Source organism: Saccostrea echinata, unplaced genomic scaffold (genome assembly GCF_033153115.1).
Source record: "Saccostrea echinata isolate AGI-Se365-2 ecotype Australia unplaced genomic scaffold, CSIRO_AGI_Sech_v1 ptg000002l, whole genome shotgun sequence".
In the NCBI taxonomy this organism is placed as follows: Eukaryota; Metazoa; Mollusca; class Bivalvia; order Ostreida; family Ostreidae; genus Saccostrea; species Saccostrea echinata.
Genome location: NW_026889751.1, coordinates 17768059 through 17792705, shown reverse-complemented (window position 1 = coordinate 17792705; position 24647 = coordinate 17768059). Strand labels below are relative to the sequence as shown.

Sequence of the window (24647 nt, the reverse complement as noted above, 5' to 3'; positions counted from 1 at the left end):
TACCCCGGTACTCTGAGCACCTACTACATGTACAATAATTATTGCTGGGTTTTTTGTCTTCTTCGTTTTTCCATTGTTTGTACTTCTACTTTTTTAACTTAGCTGCATAAGATCGCTAAGACTAAATTATACCATTGTAGTAAATGATTAGTCAAATAACTTTACGTACTTCTGATTTATGACATTTTTAAAGGAGATTCACTGTGGATATTATGATTCTGTTCTTATTCGGTCACTATATTGCAATACGGTGAATACCTGAAAATCGCGATTACTTAACGGAATTCTTTCGCGGTGGAGGTAGGAAACGTCATTAACCTGGGGACAACGTGCTGTTAAATACAATTGGAGATCGATCGATGACTGTATATTTTTATAGGACATATAAGTAAGAAGTCCTAGTGAAATATCTTGTTAAATGCTCGGTTCACTATGCTGATAAAATTTAGGAGATGCTAGTTCTCTTATGTTAATACATTTCTGTAGATATTTTCCACTAATCCGACTTTTCTAATAATAAATTCATCCATTTCTTTCTGATAAACGTTAATTTTGGAAGTCTAAACGTTCCAAATAAAACAACTTATTTTTTGAAGTGTAACTATTAACAATACACTGTACTTTCGGCATGCTCATTGCTCAAGTCATTCAATTGTCACTAGCATAAACTTGATAAACAATAAAAGTTTATGTTTAAAATGATAGATGAATTAATCTAGCGCTGTAGCCATCATAAAACACAGAAGTAGATATCTGAACCATTGGTTTAATTGTTACACTGTTGGTTGTGTTAGGGGAGGGGGTGGGTCTCAATTCAGAGTAGGCTTTACATCGGCAAGGGCATAACTCATTAAATGTCCTTTAAATTACTGTAATTTCAATTTTGAGGTGAAAAATAAGAGATCAGTAGAACCAGTGAGCACCTAGTTTAAATATTCCAGAATGGTAATGTTTTGTAGCAATCGTATCTTCTCGGGCCTTTCCGGCAAGCTTGGAAAACATATCCGAGGTTGTGTTTCCGAACTTCTGGAAAGATCCAGGAAGGTAGTTAAGAAATGTTTGAGATTTATCATAATTTTATGAACAACTGATCTCTACAGTCTTTGCATTATAAGACCTAAGTTACTGTTAAATTTTATGCATTTATGTACAGGCTAGACAACAAAACAAGAAACTTCAGATCATGTATGATAGATCGAAAATTTACAGTTTATCTATAGTATAGTACCGTCCGTGAAATCGAGCATGCGTATTCCAGTTAAAAAGACTAAAGCGAGAGCGCTAGTAATCATATCATGCCCTGAGAATGACCTGAAGAGTTGGAGCTTTCTTGACTTCATGAGCGGCAGTAATTTAGACAGAATGACCGCGAGGTAATCGCGATACTAAGTTTTATTTCTGTGTATGTTTCTTCAAAGACAAAATAAAACATACATTGATAGCGACATACTCGTTTCAATACACGTGCATATTTTGAAGCTGCAACGTGTACATGTATAAGTTTGCATTACTTGAAAATGGAGACTTTGGCGCTTTAGTCAGATAAAAAAAGAACTTTAAAGGTCAAATAATGAATTAATCATGGCGCCATTTATGCACTTATAGCTACTTCATTTTTCAAATAAATATTGCACTGAAACCTTCCATGTACCAGAGGCCGACATCTATTAAAGTTCAATTGGTGTCACGGGATGGCTTGAGGAACCTGAAGTCCTTACTTCACATAATAACATTATTTTTATTTCGAAGCATTATAAAGTCCAATACGTTAACGCTGGCTTGAGGCTAATATGCTTATAAATGCAAAAAGGAGCGTTTATATAGGGTCATTTTTTCAGTTCTTACACATCGAAAAACAAGAGTTTGTAGACACTCCGAATCGTAAGAAGGAAAAGGACCGTCGTCAAAATGTCGTTCCTTTTCTATGATTACGTGCATCACTTTAATGATTTAGCTAATTTGCTTTTATGGTTTCCGTAAAAATTTGTGGATATCAGATGTCATTCATAAACAGAAAAGTACAATCTGTACATTATCATTTCCGTGAACATACGATACAACCACACCAAATGAGAAAGGCAGACGACCAACTCTTAATTACGGAATATATGTACGTCATACCAACGGTTTAAAATTTTGGTGATGGGGGAATATTCGGCTGCACAAGTTTCATAGAAGAGCTTTGATGTAGGATGACAGCTGACGCAGTTGTTGGTATTTAAATGTTTGCGTCACAAACGAATTAAATGGTGCATGACCTCTTTCGGGTTTTGAGGTGGAATTGAAATCTACCTATATGTCCTGGGTGAATGTGTGACCTATATTGCATCACAGAAGTATACGCAGCATCTGCTTTCACACACAAGAAGTATTTTCCCTGCATTGAAAATTATTAAGCCTGAGACCATACTATTTTCAGATTCTAAATTTAAGGGATTGGAATATGTACAAAATCTAAAAACGTGACAAGGTTGTCAGCAACTACACATGTAGGCTTGAATTGATTCAAGGGTTCCCGAGTTATTGCTAAGACACCATTTTCAATATGTCATTGACCTGTGACCTTGATATTTTAGGTATGAATCTTGAAACCTAAAGGTCATGAATAATAACAAATATGTACTCAAATTTTAGAGTTATAGACCAATATATATATATACCGGGTATGTAAGACAAAATACAACTATATCTAGCTAGGAAACGAAATAAAACGTACATGTATTAATCCTCTAAGATCATTGATTTCTATTATAGCTACGTATATAATAGTTATCTTGGCACACACTTTAAATTAATTTCCAGAGAAGCGTTGTTTAGTAGGTAGTGTTTTGTGTGGATAACCAATAACTGTTCCGTGACAAAATACTGATTCAGAAGTAAATATGGTTTTAATTATTTTCAATATCATGGTAAACAAGATTAAGGGAACTTGTGATGTATGACTGCTATATGCCTTACTTCTTGAAGCCCATACATACCTTAAAAAGTATAATCTACTTAGCATCTTTCAAGGAAATGCTATTAATAATTTAAACTTGTATGACTGCTATATGTTTTGCTGCTTGAAGCCCATACATACCTTAAAATTATAATCTACTTAACTTCTTTCTAGGAAATGTTTTAACTTGAAAGTACATGTAGTCTGCTATTTTTTTGGTAACATTCATAATAATGTTTATGCGTCCTCTTTCCAGCAAAAATTAAATGAACAGTAAGCTAGAAAACTAAAATTCAACACATGTATGTATTGAAATTGTTGTTTATTAAAGGTTGATAGATTTCAAGCTTGTATATACATGTAATACAAACGCCAAAACTTGACAAGCAAAACACCGGTTGAGACCAAGTAAAAATTATATGCATTAACAAAGTGTACAAGTCTAAACTTACAAACATGTATCTTACAAGTTTGGTAACTATAACCAATTGCAAACACAATAAGTGGTATTATAATACATCAAAATTACAATATTCCAAAATATTTTTGTATGAAAACAGACTTGACTAGAAAAATAACTTTAAGTGGCAAAAGGTGAGGTCCAAAGGCTCCAAGAGTTGAGAAGATTTGCAAAATCTTTGAAACTACCCCACCATTCATCATAATGTATATATGAGGACAAGTCCTGTATTTGTCACTAGTCCCACCCACAGTCCCCTCCTCCTCTCCTCTTACTGAAGCTGTAAAGTTTCCCCAAAAATTAAATAAAATGACCTTGCAGTATTGTAATCCAAAGGCCTGATTCAAAATGTCTATTTCCATATTCTTCCAAGTTGCAGAACAATAAATTAAAAATCCTTTCAAATGCCTTCAGAAACATTGAGATTTATTCGAGCTTTATTAAAAAATATTTTTAATTTATCAATACATATTACATGTTTACATAATATACGATTTCGAATACTACCTGGATTTACTATTATATTTTACTTATTTACGCATTCTCATGACAACTTGAACTTGTGACCTCCACAAAAAAGTGCAAAAAATGGTTCTTGGCAAGTTTATAATTAACTCCTTCAGTGAAAACATTGCAAATATAATTTTTTATATTGACAATAAATAAAACATAACTGCAATCAGCTTCCAATTAATACATTTATCAGGCCATTGGAAATCATCGCACCTGTAGCTGCTAAACATTTAAAGGTACACCGGTATCAGAGCTTATGGATGGTTAACAAAAATCAATATCCCATCCTACACATATGTATAGCAGATATCTTATTGTGGAGTTGAAATGGGTTAAGTCCATTTTCTGATTTTCATTATAACAGCTATGTTGTAAGATTGAGCACCGTCAATGGACTTTATATGTCAGGAATTCTTTGGAAAAATAGTAATCATTATAGAATAGCATCAAAAGGATTTACTTTATCAAAGCTTAGATGGATACAAATCGAGACTGACTGATCAGTCAATTCTACATTTCAACAGGTGTTAACTGAACATCGAGCAGGAATTGATGAATATTAAACATCGAGCAGGAATTGATGAATATTAAAAAAAAATCATGAAGACTTGTGTCCACATGTTTGCTTTTAAACTCACTTTTCTTTTGCTTGACTTCGTCTTGCCACTGATGCTAGCGGCAGCTAAACTTAACAGGAACTGTGCCAGTGATTGCACCTGTGAGAAGATAGATGGTATCGTCAAAAATATCCTAGTTATGGAGTGTAGAAAAAAAGACACGATTTCTGAGATTCCTCGAATAGATCCAGATTTAATGTCCAATATCACGGAGCTGTAAGTAGAAGTTATTCTATATACAGACAGAAGCATATGAACAAATATTAGCGATCCACCACTTGTAAATGATAAAAGGGGTACTTTCTGATCTAGACGATATGTTTACAATCATGAAATGTGTTTCTGCTCTGCGCAAAGCATGATACGTTATATTCAGTCCGTTTTAAACATAGCTGAATCTACATGTGTACGATTTGGCTCGTAAGTGATTAATGGTATTTAAATTTTTTGGTACATTTAAGAATTGTTTAATATGCATTAATTTTTAATAATTAAAGCAAATTTCTAAAGGATTCATAATCAAGTATAGCTGATTTATACAATTATGAAGATAACCTGTCAATCTAAATTTTAAATTTCGTTTAGCTGATAACCAAGAGAATGATCAGCCAAAGAAAAATTACACATCTGTCTACTTCCTTGAAATTATTCAATAATAAACACTTGGTCGTTGCCTGGTCGATACTATGGGTCCTATGGGACGGCTTCTTGCTTTAACTGATAGAACTATGAAAAGACTATAAACGTAGAGGGATAACTAGATTTTTCATCTTTCACAAGATTGTGGCCATTTTATCGACAAATAAGCTTTTGCTTTGATCTCCTCTTTGTGTTAGGTACAAATATTCTAAATTCTTGTAATTCCGATACATAAGCTATGCTTTGCTTTGAATCTTCAACAGTCCTTACAAATGATATAATTTTATATAAATAATAATAATATATGTATGGTAATTCAGCGTGTACTATTACCCCCCCCCCCCCCCCCCCACACACACACACACTCCTGGCTTTGTTACGGATCAACAAAATTCGCTTATTTTCAATACAGGTAAAACAGCCTGATTTACAAATTCTTTTGGATACCAACAATACTCTCGATCGTTTTGAGCTTTAGAACAGTACGTTGAACTGATGATGCTTGAAATTTTCAATCTATACATTAGATTACTTAAGATACCAGACATACAATGTATTAGATGTCTGACGATTCCAAATGTCTCCTTTATTTTTTGGTCTACTTAATTAAGTTTCGCTGATTTCTGACTTCCGAATCTGTTGGCGCAAGTAACGGCCTTCAAAGTCGTACAATACTGAAGTTGAAGAAATCAAGTCTTATTTAAATTCTTTTTGATATTTTATAAGATAATTTAAAAGAAAAACTAGCTATTAAACCTGACGATTGATGAATGGCAGTGACATTAATTAGATAAAAATTTGTGTTCGATCGTTCGTCTCTGTAATATTCTTGCTGCCCTATGCATTGTCTCGAATTATTAAGTCCAGATTTATAGAGATGTCAGTATTTGGCCCATTTTTGATATAAATCACACTTGGAACCAAATGCCTTAGGAACCATTGAATTTTCATTTATCTTTGAAAATGTCAAGTGTCTCGGAATACAGTAAAGCAATTCGGAAGCACCTAAAATTAAAAACAAAACTTATACCGCAGTAATTCTTCTCTTTTTAACACAATTTTATCTGCATATAGGGACTTCTTCCACTAACTTAATATTACACTTGAATTAGTGAGTCGAACAACTTTACTTTATATAATTATGCCAGTGTATAATCTTTTTAAAATTGTAAGAAATCAATAGGGTTGTACTTTACACATTTTTAGTAAATATTTTTTTTTTACTTTGCATGTCCTCGAGTGGATATACAGGTGAATACTAAAATTAGACCATGACAATAGTTGGTCTGTCCTAAAATCGGTATATTCCTCCCCCAATTAACAGAATGAGGCACAACATTTTCATTTCATCTTTCTTTCCGATAAATGATGATTTTCAGTAAATTATCGAGATTATTATGTCTTATACGTAGATATCCTACAGGATTAATGAAAACAAAACAATTGTACAACCAGTAACCCTTAATCAAACACTACTGGCCAGTGGCATTAAGGTGTGAGACACCGTCTGGCATTACAATGAAACAAGATGTGTAAAGTTTGTTTAACATAAAATCCCTCCGAACATATCCAAGTTGTGAAGTAAACAATAGTTTCTGGCGCTACAATTTATGTGATAATATCCCTAACAAAAAATACTGCTATAGATAATTATAGTTTACTATAATAGTTAACTATAGTTTACTATAGTATCAGATTTTTTTTACTTTAGTAAATCAAAGTTTTTATTAAAGTTAATAATGTTTTTACTATAGTAAATCAAAGTTTTTATTAAAGTTAATAATGTTTTTTCTGTAGTAAATCAAAGTATTTTTACTAAGGATTTCAGATTGTTATTATATTTTATCTTCTCCAATTCAAACATGAATAGTTTTATATCAAATGGAACTATTACATCTTGCAAATTCAAATATTATTTTGGAATTTGACATCACTTTTATCGAATTTCAGAGATTTTAAGCTTTGAAATTTCAAAAAAGTTCCAGAGTAAAGTTTCATAGTAAATCAAAGTATCAAAGTTTTTACTATTATAGTTAACTATAGTTTATTTTTGTTAGGGATGAAAGTTTAGTGAACATGCAGAGAGGTTGTTATATACAATGATTAAACATGTGTATCATATCATATCGAAAAACAATCGCATCTTCTTGGGTCTTTCCGATAAGCTCGCAAAACTCCCCACCTCGAATGTATTTACTATAAATAACCAGATTTGAAAAAAAAAAATTATATATATATTTTACGGATGGCAATCAATTACAGAATTGCTAATCGGTTAACCGCAAGACGTTCCGACCGATTAACCGGTTAATCGTACATTATATCAAAATACACATTTTCTTGACCTTTTTTTCAAGTAGCTCTATTCATAGTAAGATGTTAGAAACAATCTGTTTATCTTGATCAGGAAACTACATGTACATGTATTTTATTTCAATTTCAATAGGTAAGAAAAAAAAAAATAAGAAAACCATGAAACATGCCTGAGAAATCAGACGTTGATAGCAGATGTTACACATTCTGCATTGTCGCTATGAACAATACTAAGTCTGAACTTTCACTTAATATACAATGTTTGTCTAATAATATAATTTGATAGATAACTGCAAAAGATAGATAATGATTCACAGTGCTCAACGGCGATTTATTTAACATCAGAATTACAGGACAGTCGGGGTAACCACATGTTGTTTATACAGTAATTAACACTTCACAAACTGACCAATTACCCCGCGATCTCAATCAGGAAAACAATAATTATCTCCAAATCAGCTTAAATACATACATGTATGTAAAAACTCTAAATTATCAAATTAATGTTTATGTAGAAGTTTCATTTTTAAAAATGAATTGTAAGAAAATTTCTTTCAAATTTACATATATTTTATTTTTTCCGACTAACCGATTACAGATTTTCTAACCGATTACCATCGTTCCGACCGAGTAATCGGTTAACCGGTTGCAAATTACCACCCCTAATATATTTTCCTATGTTTATTAAAGTATTGGAAAAACAGAGCTGCTTGCCCCTTCTGTATGATTCGTAGTATATTTAAGGCAGTATCTTTACATTGAATGAGGTTAAGCTCCAGACTCCACAGCTAAGAGGTCTTCCTTCATTTATTTCAGTGTTTAAGAAAAGGGGTTGTCATGTACGCCTACGTAACACGTTACATTCTAGGGAGTTTGTTTTCCCTTTCGTCATTGAGTCAAATGCTGACTGACGTTTTTCATACCAATTGTTAGGCCATTATTTACACACTGAATTGTCGACTGATTTTTCCGTTATTTCCCGATCATGACAAGGAGCACACGGCGGGTGTGACCGGTCGGCAGAAGATGCTCACTCCTCCATGGCACCTGATCCAACCTCTGATGTTTTGGAGGTCCGTGTTTGCTCTGCACCTATTTTGTGTAATGTTTAATGGACTTTTGAGCTTGAATACTGTTCGTTATCTCTATATTTCATCGACGCTTCAAAAATATTGTGCTCAGTAATTACTAGTTTTCACAGAGATTTGGTCTTTGAATGTTTATAAAGACCATGTAGTTCTGGTCTGCACTTTGCATTTCGCTATGTGTAACACTTGATATAGTTAATTCATTTCCCATCGTACGTCAATTTATCTTTCAGATTTCAGTCATCCATATCGGTGAAAACTATGCCGTTGTATTTAAATACATCAAAAGATCATTTATGTGATTTAACACCGACGGAAATGGTTTAACGTTAGGTGGAAGTGTATTTAATTCTTTGAAAATTCCGTCAATGAGATAAAGTGTATTACACCGCATAATTTTTTTCTTTCAATAATGAGACATGTATTTATTCTCGCATGCATTAATGTAATTGAACTGTTGCGATGTGCTTCAAAAGTGCATTCCGTCTTAAAAAGGTTTGTTTTGTGATCAGACGGATATAAATTGACCTATTAATAGTTCGTGCACTTAATTATTTAGCTAGTAAACACGGCGAATATTTTTTTTTCTAGAATGATGCTTTAATAATGAACTTCAATATATATATATGTAGATGTGAAGCTTATCTTGAAACAAGTAAATTCGAATCCTTTTTTTCTTAAACTAGAGAGGTACGAAGAATGAGCTCAAAAATATCCATCTACTGATTTTTTTTTTAAATTGATGTGGTAGATGCAGGATACTTTTTTTAAAATAAAAAGCGGATAGCCATTTTGAGTGGCGCGTTATTTTTCTGTCATTGCCCTCGTCCAAATGACCTTGGGTCAGGATTATGATTCATCCCCCGGTTAGAAGCATAACTTGGAAACGTTTATCACTGCTTATATGTATAATTCCAGGAAGATATCTTTACTCTTCAGGGAATGTAATTCGAAAAACGTTCAATTTCTCAACGCTTTTATATTTAAACCATGCTGTACTTAAGACTTTAATGTATAGTCGCTGCTAAATACAATATTAAACACGTTTAGATGGAAGTCTTAATTTCCTAAACACAGTTTTTTTTTAATTACTACTGAAGGTTAATGTCTTGTGGATTCACTAAATAACGAGTTAAGACCCAAAAAAAAAGTCTTATATGTCTGGCAACTTTTTATAAAAATCTTTTTAGCATAGCTCGTATCTTATTAGTTTGCTATAGAAGCCATTAGATTCCAGTGTACTTACATTGTAATATAACATTGTAATCGTAAAATGTATTTATAAAAAAAAATTGGATTTATCTTTTTTTTTTATTTATACCATTTTGTACATACAATTGTAGACCAAAAAAAAAATACTTAGAAAAATTTGCTGTATAAAATTGTTAATTATACTTAGTGAAGTATTGAAACAAGATTATACACACTTGACTTGAGAAACCCAATTATTAGAAATATTTCGATTTTTGGCAAAGTGTTAAGTACCAATATCGATAGTCTTTCATTATATGTAGACACTATTTGCACAATTTAATTTAAGCCAAATTAACTCTTCTATTGTACCATGGAACCTGTTCAATACAGCCTTCATGTAACATGCGCACTCCGCTGTAACGGGACGCCCAGTCTATTGTTGTAAGGCCCAAAGGCTGTCCGTGATGGTCATTTATAATAAAACAAGGATTTTGTTAAACTAATGACCGCAGGACCGGACATCTGTCTGTTTGATTCTAAACATCCATCTTATAATGCAATACATACTGTAAGCTTATTGGTAATAAATCTGTTTTTTATCCTATTAATTAACAACTGTTATTCTATTGGGATGGTTCCCGACTTAACCGACTTGTCCTCGTACAAAATAGGTCAATAAATTCGTTTAGAAAACATATAACCATTTGCATAAAGAAAACGTCAAACGAAACATTTTTATTTGAGAAAAATGTTAAATTTATGCACGTGTAATACCATCAAACTTTGAATACTAGTACGCTAAAGAGACTTTTTTTTTGTTTCTCATGGCCGTAGGAACCGGGGGGGGGGGGGGGGGCACGGGGGGCCGTGCCCCCCCCAATAATTTTGCCGATATATAAATTACTATAGAAAACATAGTTACTATATCCTTGTGCCCCCTCAAAAAAAAAAAACATCTGATGACCGTTTTTGATAGTGCCGCCCCCCCCCCCCCCAAACTGAAATTGCTTCCTACGGGCCTGTTTCTATTTGAAAGCAAGTACAAAAGACTCTTAATTGATTTCACACCTACGAGAGTATATGTAATACGCGTATGTGCATGAATAATGTTACAAATAAAAAATTCTGGGGAATCTCGGATGGTTTGTAAAATGAGAGTTGTCTAAGTTTAATCTTATCATAATTACTATGATTGGTCACATTTTCTTTTTTATTTTTTACATGAAGTAATCTCATATCGGAAGAAAAGCGATCAATAACTAAACTAGATATACATCCATTCCCTGTCATAAATCCTAAGAAATTTTAAGATAATTAGTTACAACTTTTTCAGAATTAAAAAAGGTAAAAAATAATAGTGAACTGGTACAAGGGTTGTTTCGAGTCTGAAAGCGTAGACGGACTGCTTTATTTTTCTGGAATCACGGCTGGTTAATTTTGTTAAACTGGATTACATTTATTATTGGCAAACACTCACTACCTGTTTATTGATGAACTTTGTGTCTTCTAATTACGAATTGTTTCAAATCCCACACGAAATAATATGACAGATTCTTTAAAAAAAAATGCATAGTATTCGAAAACTAGCAATTGCTTTCAGCGATATATGTTTTTCCTTTTAATGGGTATTTCTCGGACGATCGCTATTTAATTTTAGACGGTAAGTCACCAGATTTCAAAATTCCGGAACAAATTAACCAACATACACGATCTTGTTTGTTAAACTCAAAGTACTATTTTATCTGAGACCACCTTGATTACGTAAAGCCATTTTATGTGTTCCTTTTCCTCACGTTGTTAAAAGTTAATTATTTTGCGCATACAATGTTGTAGTTTTTGCTGATCAATGATTCTGTAGAGTGTAAAAGTTGTTTTCTTTTTTTCAAGAATGAAACGCATAATTTATAATAATCTATATAGTAAGTGTTGGTTTATTGTTTAACGTCCCTCTCGAGAATGTTTCACTCATATGGAGACGCCACCACTTGCCGGTGGAGGGCTGCAAATTCTATATAGTATATATACTATATTCTATTAAAGTGGGTCTTTGCTCCATGTTAACCAAAAGATGTTTATTTTTAACCAAATTTTGAGGATAAACTTTCAAAAAATAAACCGAAGACCCACTCACATCGAAAAATTGTGTTATAGTATGAGAAAATTATTCTTTTTGCCCTCTTCAGTGTGTGAATGCAAATAATTTCAATCTTTGTGAGACTTTTGCACAGTGTGGAGATGTTAGATAAGATATACTTTAATGTTAGATGAAATATCAAAGAAAATTTTGTTATAATTGAGATTTATTTTTTCACCCTCATGTTTATTGCACTGTAGGTATTTCGCTCGCCTTGTTCGCCAATCTTCATTCATTTATAACAAATTAAAATAAACTGTTATGCAGCTTTGATATGCATTAAAAGTTAAAAACACAGATCACTGGAAAAAAAAGAGATAGGATCAGGTGCCTAGGAGGAGTAAACACCCCCTGTCGATCAGTCACACCCACCATGAGCCCTCCGTACTGATCGCGTGCATGGAGTAATCTGTAGATAAAATACCCATTGACTGCAAAAGCGAACTTTTCGGAAATACATGTAGTAATAAAGCTTTTACCAATTAAGGAATTCAATCATAAAGTCCGTAATTATGTTTGATATATACATGTGCACAAAATTGCAAACTAATGTACATATATATACATGACAGGGGAAAACAGAATATAATTTATTTTAATTGAATGTGCAGTTTGACGACGTCGACGTTCATAGAAACAAAGCAAATGAACAGAATGTCGTTTACACGGAAATACATTCAGGTAGCAATAGGAGCAAGGACGCGCAGTGCATACTACTTCAATTGTTCATGTCAACACTAACAAGAATTTTCTTGTATATATATATTTTTTTTATTACCATTCATAATTTGCACTTACACCGTATTGACAAAATATTTAAATTTATGGGTGCATTACTTTCAATAAGCAAATGTATCAATTATTCTCCATTTCAACGTGCATGTAAACATAGTATTATCACTTTTATTCCCAAATGTAAAACGCAACAACAATTGTAATTTAGAACAGTTGTGTAATAAACGTAAATATGGAACATGTAAAGAAAGTGAAAATGTAAATGAAGGGATTTCAATAAGATCATGACGATCCGAATTTGTTTGTTTGTTTGTTTGTTTGTATGTTGTTTAACGTCCCTCTCGAGAATTTTGCACTCATATGGAGACGCCACCACTTGCCAGTGGAGAGCTGCAAATTTTGTCCTATACTCGGCACTTACGGCCACTGAGCAGTGAGGGATCTTTTTCGTGCCAGCAACTACTGCGACACGGGGCCTCGGTTTATACGGTCTGATCCGAAGGACCGGTCTCCACGTCCCACAGTGGGATTCAAACCCGCGACGTAAGGATCAACTCCTTACTTCGCGACTCTAGAGCAGACGCTCTAACCACTGCGCCACGCGGGAGACAAATTTGAGGAAGGATATTGTAGTTTTATAACGTTGGCTTTGATAACTGAGAATTTCAAGCAACACACTACAGTATAAATATTTCAACGTCAACCGTGTGGTTTAACACTGGGATATTGTATTACCAGTCACGACATTTTTTTTTCGTTTTTGCGATTTGATCCGTACACAGTCCGATTTTTATTTCTGTTTTACAATTTGTATATCTGTCCATTTATTACCTGCAAAAATGCATTTAGCTCCCTGCTTGAAAAAAATCGGATAGATTAACCAGTAAGCTAATGATCCAAGCATTCATTTGTAAAAACCTTCGATTTACGGCGCCGCTTTTAATCACTCTTCGGGTATTATTTTTGTTGTTTCTTATGCATTTCCCCGCTTTATGAATTATTTAACCATATATTTGACTCCTATTCCAGAGCGAAAAAAAGCGTCGCCGTAAATGGAAGGGTTTTTTTGTACAATGCTTGAAAGCTCTCTGGTTTATCTGTCCGAATTTTCTCAACCAGAGAGCTACAGTTCTGCAACTATCCATTAGCAGGTATTTCCATATAAATCTTAACTTGCCTTTTCTTACTACATTGTGTAGCATGCACACTTTCTAACAATTTCGAAATACTACGTGTATGTATCTGTACAATCCATTCATAACAGTTATAGTTGAATTCGGAAGCCATGCATGGATATAATTTCGAGCTCCAACTTAGCTCAAAACGAAGATTGATTAAATTAGGTTCCAGAGAAATTGCCTTTTGTGTTTTGTCTGTTATAATAATTCTAATCGTAACTTATTTTCATATCGAGATATCAAAGACAAATGAGAAAAATACATTCAAATAACATCTATCTGAAGAACATTAAGTGCATACCTTTGGCATATTAATCTGATGCATATGCACCCAGAAATATAGGTTTAACGAGTGCAAAACTCAAGTACACACAGGAAAAGGAAACGAAACAGTATTTAGTCACTTGCATTTTCAGATACAAAATCATGACACAATGTTGTATAAAGATTAACTCTATATGCCCGAATTTTTGTTATTCAACCGCAGAATTTTGGATTTTTTGCAGAGAAAAACTCATTAGTAGTTTAGATTTTTGAATTTGTACAAATGTATAAAATGTATAAGGTAAACTGGAGATTTAAATAAACGCGTGCGTATAAAAGCTATTTAAAGGATAAAATTTCATCACATGGTCTACATTTATAGAAAATAAAATTTATGAAATTATTCTAAAACAGTAATACTATATCAATTGTTTCATCAAATAAGCCACCTGCATGTACATGCTATCGTTAAAAATATTTGTGCAAAACTAAAAATGCCTTACACTGTTTTGAGATCAAAGTAAAATAAAAATAAGCTTCTTATCAAAGAGGACAGAAAAGACTATTATGTATTAAAAAAAAATAAACAAAACCCGGAATTCTTGAGAAAAATTGTTAGAGTTTATATAGTCAAATGCTGACTGACTTTATTCATACTAGTTGTTACATGTAGGCCATTATTTAAACACTGAATAGTCGACGGATTTTTCCATTATTTCCCGATCATGACAAGGAGCACACGGCGGGTGTGACCCGTCGGCAGGGGATGCTCATTCCTACATGGCACCTGATCCCACCTCTGATGTCTTAGAGGTCCGTGTTTGCTCTGCTCCTATTTTGTAATGTTTAATGGACTTTTGAGCTCGAATACTGTTCGTTATCTCCACATATTTCATTGCTCATCGGGATTTAATCGTTCTTTTCTCGGCCACCACTGACACCAGAGTTGGATGAAAAAAAAAGAATTAGAAACTTGACAGAAACGATTTAAAAACCTATCAAAAGTCTCCTCAAACACTTTATATGCTATATACACGTAAAACATTAAGACGGTCATATTCAGAATCTCTATACCTACTACGCTTATATTTCAGATTGTTTCACATCAACCAATTGAACAGTACTGACACCATGCAACGACTCTGACTGTGATTAAATTTGCATCTTTCTCCTTGAAAATCGTAATTTTTTAAACTATACAACAAAAGAAAAAAAATCAAAATATCGATACGTTTCTAAAATGAAAATTCTTTCAGTAAAATGCCATTATAACTCGTTTTTAGAAGTGACTTGATCTTGAGATAATTATAGCTGTTCATGTGGGAAGCTAATTAATAAACATTTTCATTTAGATTGCAATTTATTTTTTATTAAGGTATCACTCATTATAGAAGCTTGACAAGATAGTCAGGGTATGTTTATTATAATGTAGACGGCTGCTTGTCTCTTCTTTTTTATACTACCAATTTCACCATAGACATGGGGAAATACGTAGTCTATTTAAAAAGGTTTATTGAAAAATTAATAGGGAATGTATTCGCCCTTGACGCACTGAACTTCGTATTCCTAAAAATTCTAGGTGGATTTGAAGGGGCACAAATTATCTTTCCTTGTAAATTGCAAATGACTGTCGTTAGGTCCCCCCCCCCCCCCTCTACAATTATTTGGATTCGCTGATTTAAACATATTTTATTAAAACATAATTAATAAGGATTAGACACAAGTTTTACCAACTTAGATAGTATAACAATTCAGAAGTTAAATGAACTGATAGATGAAGTTTTGTTGCCCTAAAGCAAGAGAAATAGGAAGATCAGGATCAACAAAAGAATTAGTCTAGTATTCAGTATCAACTCTTATATTAAGTTCTAATCTGTCCCCCACTTATCACTATCACCACGCAGACTAATACCAAACTAGTAGTACTTCTGTACTATTTTTAAACCCATATTAAGACCTCTTACATTGACCTCTCGTGTTCTTTGAAGAACATTTAATAATTTAAGTTATTTTTGTCTCATTTTTATTTATCTATAATTACTTACAGGTCTACCTGATTATTAAAACTAAGAAAGTACTTTTTGAATTATACAATAAAATTTCTTGCATAATTATCTTATTCTATGAACCTTTCAAATACATAATTTTTTGTGATTAATTATCAAAGGTGAATGGAAAAGGGGAATAACTTCTCTCAGTAAAATACAAATTAAAATAGAGCCCTGCCCAGGACCAGAATGCTTAACTAAATGGTCCAGATGTTCAAAAATCTGGTAAAAATACCCTTACTTATATTATTAAAACTTTTACTCAGTTTGCCTCCAATATGCCCAGAAGCAGAGAAGAATTTCACAGGTACAATGCCCTCATCATTTGAAAGCTAACCCTTAAATAAATCTAGCTTAAGGAGACTTGCATCTTGTCTGATTGTAGTTAAAACTGAGTGAACTCGTTTTCTTGTCACAACAAGAAAAAAAATTGGAGAGATTCCCCTATAAGGGGTCTTTTTTTTTTAAGCATTTATGGTGTCAAGGTTTCTTATCTCAGTAGGCAAAGCATTGCATAATGATATTGTTGATGGAAAAAATGAGTATTTTAGTAAGATTATTCTACACTGGGGTATGACAATATTATTACAATTACGTAAATCGTAATGGGTAGTTTGCGAAACTTCAGGAAGTGCTCTGGCGCGAGACTATGTATTATTTTAAACATTAAACTTCCTCTTTTCTGCTACAGAAATGGACGTACCATATCTCTTTTTTTTTTCTTTTATTTACAATGACAGAACTAGCACAATTTTTTTTATTTTTTATGCATATTCTATCCAATGATTTCACATTGGAAGTTTCCTCATTACTGCAAAGTACTTTTAGAGCGATCAAACTAAGTAAACGTTCTTTTTCCAGACTCTTTGTGTTTTCCCTTTACAATATATGGTTCTCTGCATAAAATAAGAAAAAGTAATTACCTTAGGAAAATATTGATCTTGTCGCATAAAAATTTATCAACATATTCATAAATAAAAATATTTATGTGTATGTTTTGTAATGCTGATTTTTGATGTCACACATTCTCTTGTTACTCTATATTTAGTTACAAGATTCTGTCCTTCAAAAAGGACTGCAATAAGTGGACCATATTCGTGTGTTTCTTACAGAAATAAAAAAAAAATTAAAAAAAATCTCTGTTGTAAGTGCTAATGCATTAAAATACCTGTGCCACTAATTCAAAATTTCTGCACCAGAGTTACTGAATAAAAGGTCATTAATAATCGTAACTAATAAAATTATTGGTCGAGCCAGCTACTGATACTTTTGGCACACTCTTTCAAATCTAACCCATCGACTGATGACATCTTGCACATTTGATGAAAGGTAGAGAGCAAATTTCACAGGATGAATGATTAATAACTATTCCATTTAAATAGGTGTGAAATGTAAGTTTAATCGAAACCTTTTCCGGGAAAAACAATACTGTGGATTGAAATTCATGACTCTTTCGTTGCACAGGCAATGCACAAACATTAATTTAACATCCGTTTCGTTTATTTGTACAAAAATTTTTTTTTGTGATATATTATTTTCTGATATATTATAATTATTCTCTAAAAATTGTTTTTCCCTGTTTGGAAATAGAAGGTGTAAAAACCAGAAATTGTTTCAGTCTATCTGGAAAATTACTTCATTTCATTGTTTAATTTGCAAACACTGATAGTAATTTGAGAAACAAGGACCGAAGTTGTGATTGTGCTAATTTTTTTTATTAAATAGATTTAAATACTCATTTTAACGATTCTTTTTCTTAAAATGTAAACTCGTCAAAGTAGTTTTTGCACTTATTGTAGTAGTTTTAGTGAAAATGTTGAATTTTAAATAATATTTTTGGGACAGATTATTCAATTTTCATGCTTTTTGTTTAAAAAATAAAGCATGTCAGTCAAGTTCAAGTGCACAATAAAAAATGTTCTTTTTTAGTAATATTTGTACATAGGATGGCACTAATCCTGATCCCAATCTCTACACGATTCCGCCATTGTATTATGTTACGTTTGACCTTACTTGACACTAAAGTTTGATTGCTTTGATACGTTTATTTTATTCTTGCTTTTAACGTTAACATGCAGGATTAATGTGCAAAATCATTAAAATTATTACTGCTTCGTTAAATTATCCAATTTATTCCGGCTTTCTCTAGACGCAGTGGTGAAATTCTGACCTGACGATTTCCGTGATTTCTCAGGACATAAACCTTTGATCAATGACAAAGTCAGTCCAAGAATGTGTACAGTCATGTTATTTTATCAAACCCTTTGCAATATTATAAGCTACATGTACATGTGTATACCATTCGATAATGGTTTTATTTATACATTCCCATTAAATTAAAATTTGAAATTGAAATTTCAGCCTCTTAGACTTGATAAAATATTAATACCCCGGTATTACTCAGTATTGGTAGAACTGTATTGGTTTTTTTTTTTCAAACATTTTTAATTTACATGCTACTTGCATGCTCATAATTCATGCGCTGATCTTACCACTTATAAAGATTTGGCAGCATTGCATTCAGTATAATATATTTATCAGGTCTGGGGGACCTGGAGACAACTGTTTCCCGTAAGTATATATAGTTACCTGCCAAAATAGCACTAACTGAATTTCACACATTAATAATATCCAACCATCGACAGAGCGGCTGAATATTGACTAACAACTGAAAACGGCAAGTACATCCAAAGAAATACAAGCGAAATCTTACATTCTGAACATCATTCATAAAGACACACTCGGCATTTAAAAACTTTCACACTGATCACTATGTTGGATAAAGTAGACTACTGAATTGTCTAAGTTCTGATTTTACTTTGAGCAGCATGCATTCATTTTATGATACATGTATCCACTTTTCTTAGAAACAAAGCAGTCTAATGCAGGTGACAAAGGACATGGCAAAACTTAACTTGTTTTAAATTTTTTGGACAATATTTTATGTAAATTCGACCAAAACTAAATTGTCAACATGTTCGAAATCATGATACGCTTTCTACTACTTGATATTGTGTTCATCTACAAGGAATTCCGATCGAGTTGCAACGGACGAGCTAAAGATAATGCTGAGCGTGGTTCTAATTTAAGAGAAGTCTTGAAAATCCAACTCTTAACATTCGAATACCCTTTTTCCGTGCAAATATAAAACGAAATAAAAAATTAACCAAAAACATTTGCTTTCATGTACTCGTGAATATATTTTAAAATATGAAACGATTATCCATCGATTGAGATATTCATGAGATTACAGTTTGAGTTAAGCAATGGGTTTGAAAAAGAATGATAACCTATTTCTTCGTGCGATTCTGATGATTATCTCCTTCATTTCATCAGCACTAAATATAAAATATAATATCCGATAGGACATTCTTGTGAATTTAAGAGAGCACCACATAATTCCGGAAAAATAAATTGCATGTCAAAATACAAGGTGATAAACCTTATTCTCAATAACTGTATTCATCTTAGTTTAAGAGATAAATCGGATTAACCGACTTCTCAAAAATCAAACATTTTTTTAACACAATTAATTTTAAGGTATGTCACTCGTCAGCTTTTGAGAAAATTTTGATCAGAACCTTTAACTTCAAAATTATTTAGTATACTTCAATTTTTATGCCATATTTGAATTAAACAATGCAAATTATACTATATTCAAATTAAAAACTGCTCAAAAAATTGTGAAGAAACAATATTTAATGGGGGCTATTTCTTGTGGTGGAAGGATATTTAGAAGTAATTTTTTCAAATCTTCACATTTCGTTGATTTAATATCTTGGAATTTTAGCACTACATATTTTTACTCGTACACAAGTACACTTTCACAAGTACATTACCTGTGAGAAGACATTTCCAAATACAGTATACTACAGTTTTTGACCCCGTGACCTTGAAGTTTGACTTATTTTTCAAAAATTCTAACATTAATTTAAATTGTTCATAACTTTTGAAAGCGAAAAGATAGGGCTTTCATATTACACATGTATATTATATGTGACAAGACCTTTCTGAATATACCATAATTTTTTGACACCTTGACCTTAAAGTTTGACCTACTTTCCAAAAATGTTATCTTTCCTTATAACTTTAATTGAGAAGAGATAGGATTTTGATATTTAACCTGTGCATTACCTGTGACAAGATGATTTTTGACTCCTTGACCTCGACCTTCATGTTTGACCTAATTTTCAAAAAAAATTATCTTTCGTGATTACTTTTAAATGACATATGATGGGGCGTTCATATTTGACACAGTATGCCATAAATAATGGCATCCCATCCACTAAGACACCGGAAACGGGGGACCAGAATTCTTTGAATTTGCTTGTTGGAATTTTTATTTGTCATTCACTATTTCAACTTGAATGCTGTGAATGCATTCACTATTTATTTGTTCACTTCAATATTGTATATTTTTATACTTCTTCAGCTTTGATATTGTATTAATTTTTGCAATGAAATTGTGTGTCTGTGAAAGACGATCATTATAATTGATATTTATTTAATAGTTTTTTTCACATCGTTAATTAATATACAATGTATTATACATTGACGTGAAATGACAATTCTGTTTGTGCCAACCTACACATGTAAAGTGCTTCCTACTGGAGATTCATATTTTAAACCAGAAAAAATATAATTATGCATTTTTATTACAGAAAACAAGAATACTACCTTAAACAGGAAGTAGACCATGCTTCCTTCGTCTTTAATTATTTGTGTAATTATGGAAAACAGATTTTACTATCTTTTAATTTCTTTTTCAGATTAATTGAGAAACAATCAAATTTTACACATCTGGACAATTCAACTCTCCAGTACTACTCTAGTCTAGAACGATTGTAAGTAAATTTTTTGTCCTTTTTTTAAAATGTTACACTTAATTGGAAAGAATTAATGCAAAAATAGGGTTAATCGATATTCAGTCATTACTGAAATGTTACATATACTCAAACATACACGTTTGAAAAATTTAACGAGACGAGTTTAACACCGAGTTTAAATTTTTATACTTCTTTATAGATTGAAACTTTGTCAAGTAGTATACATGTACATGTATATATATATATATATATATATATATATATATATATATATATATATATATATATATATATACAGTGTATAGAATACTTTCATTTTATTTATTTAATCAATAGACTGATTGAAGATACTGGACTGAAGTGGATAGACTCCAATGCTCTCAAACCAAACAAACAGCTGAAAACTCTGTACGTAAATATTTACATAGATAAAAATTAATCATGGACAAAGCTCAATGTTGTATCTAAACAGAGCTAAACTTTTCATCCTACTGTGACAATTCCTTGCCTATTTGGAAACTAAAGGCTTAATTCAACAATACACGATAATTCTCAAATACTTATACATTCTATAATTTAGGCATTTTGTAAAATCACTACATTTACATGAGCATCCAAACCTTGGATAAAACTATCCATTAATAATGTATTGTCATGTTCTAAATTTCGAATTTACCTATGAGAGTAAATACAAAGTTGTCATGTTCTAAATTTTGTATTTAACTCCCACCCGGTAAATTTAAAATTTAGAACATGACAGTATTTTTAACTAAAATACCTATTTTGCTTGATTTAACAGCATGCTGAGCATTCGACATTAAATCCAAATCAAATTCATGTAAAACATTCTAAAATTTCATGAGCCATTTTGAATGGAACATATAAAAAAATTAATCTGGTACAAAACTGAGTACAATGTGCGGAGAATTTTCTCTTTTGGAAAAAACAATATTCTTTTCAGAATCTAGCCGTTCTGGATTTCTAGTAGAGAAATGGTATTCAACCCAAATTTCCAAAAAAGTTTTTACTTTCAAAATTCCATATGAGGATAGAAAATCTTTTAAAATGTTGCAATTTTCAAAACCCCATACTTCTACACCATAAGAAAAATAACCCCCTTTGTTTTTTTTATTTTAATATGAATTATTTCCCCTTTGAAGGAGAAGGAGGATTATTTGTATAAAATGTACATATTGCCATTGACTTTAGCGCGGTTTCAATGGGCAAATTAGTTACAGGGAAATCAATCCAAAATGCCATAAAAAAAATACGTTCCCCTTTGTGACCAGAATAACTCACTTGAGCATCAGATGTAAACTATGTAGATCATATTAAATAATTATTGGCCATGACAGATCAATACAAGAACTTCATATTTACAGTTACGTTGCTGATAAAAAAGGTCTGGATTTATCTATGAATACCTTAAATGAAGATGAAACACAGAAGCAAACCTATTTTATTTTGACCAGTCTCAAGGTCATACAGAATGTCTTGTCAAAACGCATTTTATAAAAGAAAAACATGTTTACAATTGGTAAACTAAAGCACACACCTTCTTAGATCCAATATCCGTTTATTTATATCACACGGACGTATAATAACAATGCGGAAAGCCACCCAGAGCGTTAGACTAAAAGAAACTTAAATACGAGAGCCATAAAAACGTCGCTGTAATAATTCTTTAATTTTTGTCAACATCGAAGCAATTTTTTTTTTATTATTTTTTCTTCCTTTATCTTTTGCTAGCTCACCTGAGCAAAAAGGCTTTTGTGAACACTTCTGATTGAAATTCTTTCACCAACAACTCCTACCCCCCCCCCCCCCATCTTAGACGCACGATATCGTATTGATATACATGTTATTCTATGGATATGCATTTTGATTTCTTCTTTAAAAATCTATTAATTTAAAAAAAAAGTTTTTTTCTATTCTAATACAGATTTTTTTCGAATGAATCCAGTCACGTGATGACTTCTAAAGTAGTGAATATTCAACTAAAGCTACTTTCTATTTGTTCTTAATTGTTCAATTAATTATAAATAACTCAGAGATTTTCTCACAACTTTAAAGAAATTGTTGTAATGTTTTAGTTGATCCTAATTCCTAGACTTTCTATTGAGTTGCCAATGAGCCGAGTAAGTCGATATTGTAACGGCTTCCTTATTTACGTCAAAATTAAAGATGCGGTCACCTGCGTTCAAGAGTTTTTCGTAGACCTTGCGTCGAGAGTTCTGCAGGACACGATAATCAGTCATTCGGATGAAACCGAGGTCCCGTGTTGCAGTAGTTACTTGCTCGAAAAAGATCGTTACTGCTCGAAGCCGATCTTAATTTGCAGTCTTCCCTGCGATAGGTGGCGTCCCTCAAAGAGTGAAGAATTCTCAAAGGGACTCAAAGCTAGGGAAGCAAAAGAAACAAACACAAGACGCATGAAGTGTGTTTTATTGTACCCGTCATGTTCTAAACTCTACATTTTCAGCCACAGAATGCCCCTGGTTAATGTTTTATGAGTAGGTTTAAATTTTTGGAGCAGGATCAAGTTTTTTGAAGCAGGTCTCATTTCCAAGTAATAATAACTCTATGGTGACCAAACTTGCAACATCTAATATACACACTACCAGACTTGTTTCAGATGCTGGAACTGTCCTACATTACGCCGGATGAGTGACCAAGTTGAAGGTTTTGGAGCAGGTCAATTCTCAAGTAACTGTAAGCGCTTTGGTGACCAAACTTGCATAAAAACTTGCATAAATGATACACCTATGATCCATACTTCCAAACTTGCTTCAGATGCTGGATCTAACCTACATTTTCCGGATGAGTGACAAGTTTGAAGTTCTTGGAGCAGGTCAAAAACCAAGTAACTTTAAGCTGTTTGATAACTATAGCATCTAGGTACATGTATGTGCACTATCAGACTTGCTTTGTATGCTGCATTTGACCTGTGTTTTCCGGATCAGTGTTCAGGTTAAAGTTTTTGGCGGAGGTTCATTCCCTAGTAACTTTAAATCCTACTTAGTCCAAACTTATCTGGTTAATATATACATCTTCGGACGCTGGGTCTGACCTATATTTTCTAGACAAGAGATCAGATTAATGTTTTGGAGCAACGGGTCCATTCAAAAGTAACTATAGGCGCCATGGTAGCCACACGTGCATGCATGATGCATGTAGGTATCCACACTACCAGACTTGATTAAGATATGTTTAACCTGACTAAATTTCCGGATGATGGATGATGCATCTGGGTATGCACACTACCAGACTTGGTTCGGGTGCTGTTCGTACTAGACTTACATTTTATGGGTGATTGAACAGAAAAAAGGTTTTGAATCAAGTCCATTCCCAAGTAACTAAAAATCCTAGCCCAGAAATGTTGCATCAAGGCTGCATACTATCAGAATATTTGATTTGGTGTAAGACTTTGCCTTACTCTAAGATAACATTCGTCGAGATGAGCTAGGTAATCTATTTAAGTACCTTGTATGTTTATCCTTGTGATTCAAACATATATTTCAATTTTGCGTACACGCTTTCCTTTTCATACCCCCGCAACTTCTTAACTTCTTTTTTATTCATACTCAAGCCTATTCAGAAAGCTATTTTGTGGTGGAATTCTGAGATGTGTTGGTACTTATAATGGTTGTTCATAATTTTATAGGTGGCCATTACGATTTTTTGTCAGAAACCGCTTGAG

At 32.6% G+C, this 24647-nt stretch overlaps 1 protein-coding gene across 1 annotated transcript in view; it reads left to right on the top strand.

The window, feature by feature from the left end:
* Positions 1–4511: 4511 nt before the first annotated feature.
* LOC133178082 (NT-3 growth factor receptor-like) overlaps positions 4512–24647 on the top strand; it is a 38856-nt gene continuing 18720 nt past the window's right edge. The window contains exons 1-3 of the mRNA XM_061312844.1: positions 4512–4744; positions 20891–20965; positions 21284–21355. Coding sequence (XP_061168828.1) covers positions 4512–4744; positions 20891–20965; positions 21284–21355 — 380 coding nt within the window. The remainder of the gene's footprint in view (positions 4745–20890; positions 20966–21283; positions 21356–24647) is intronic.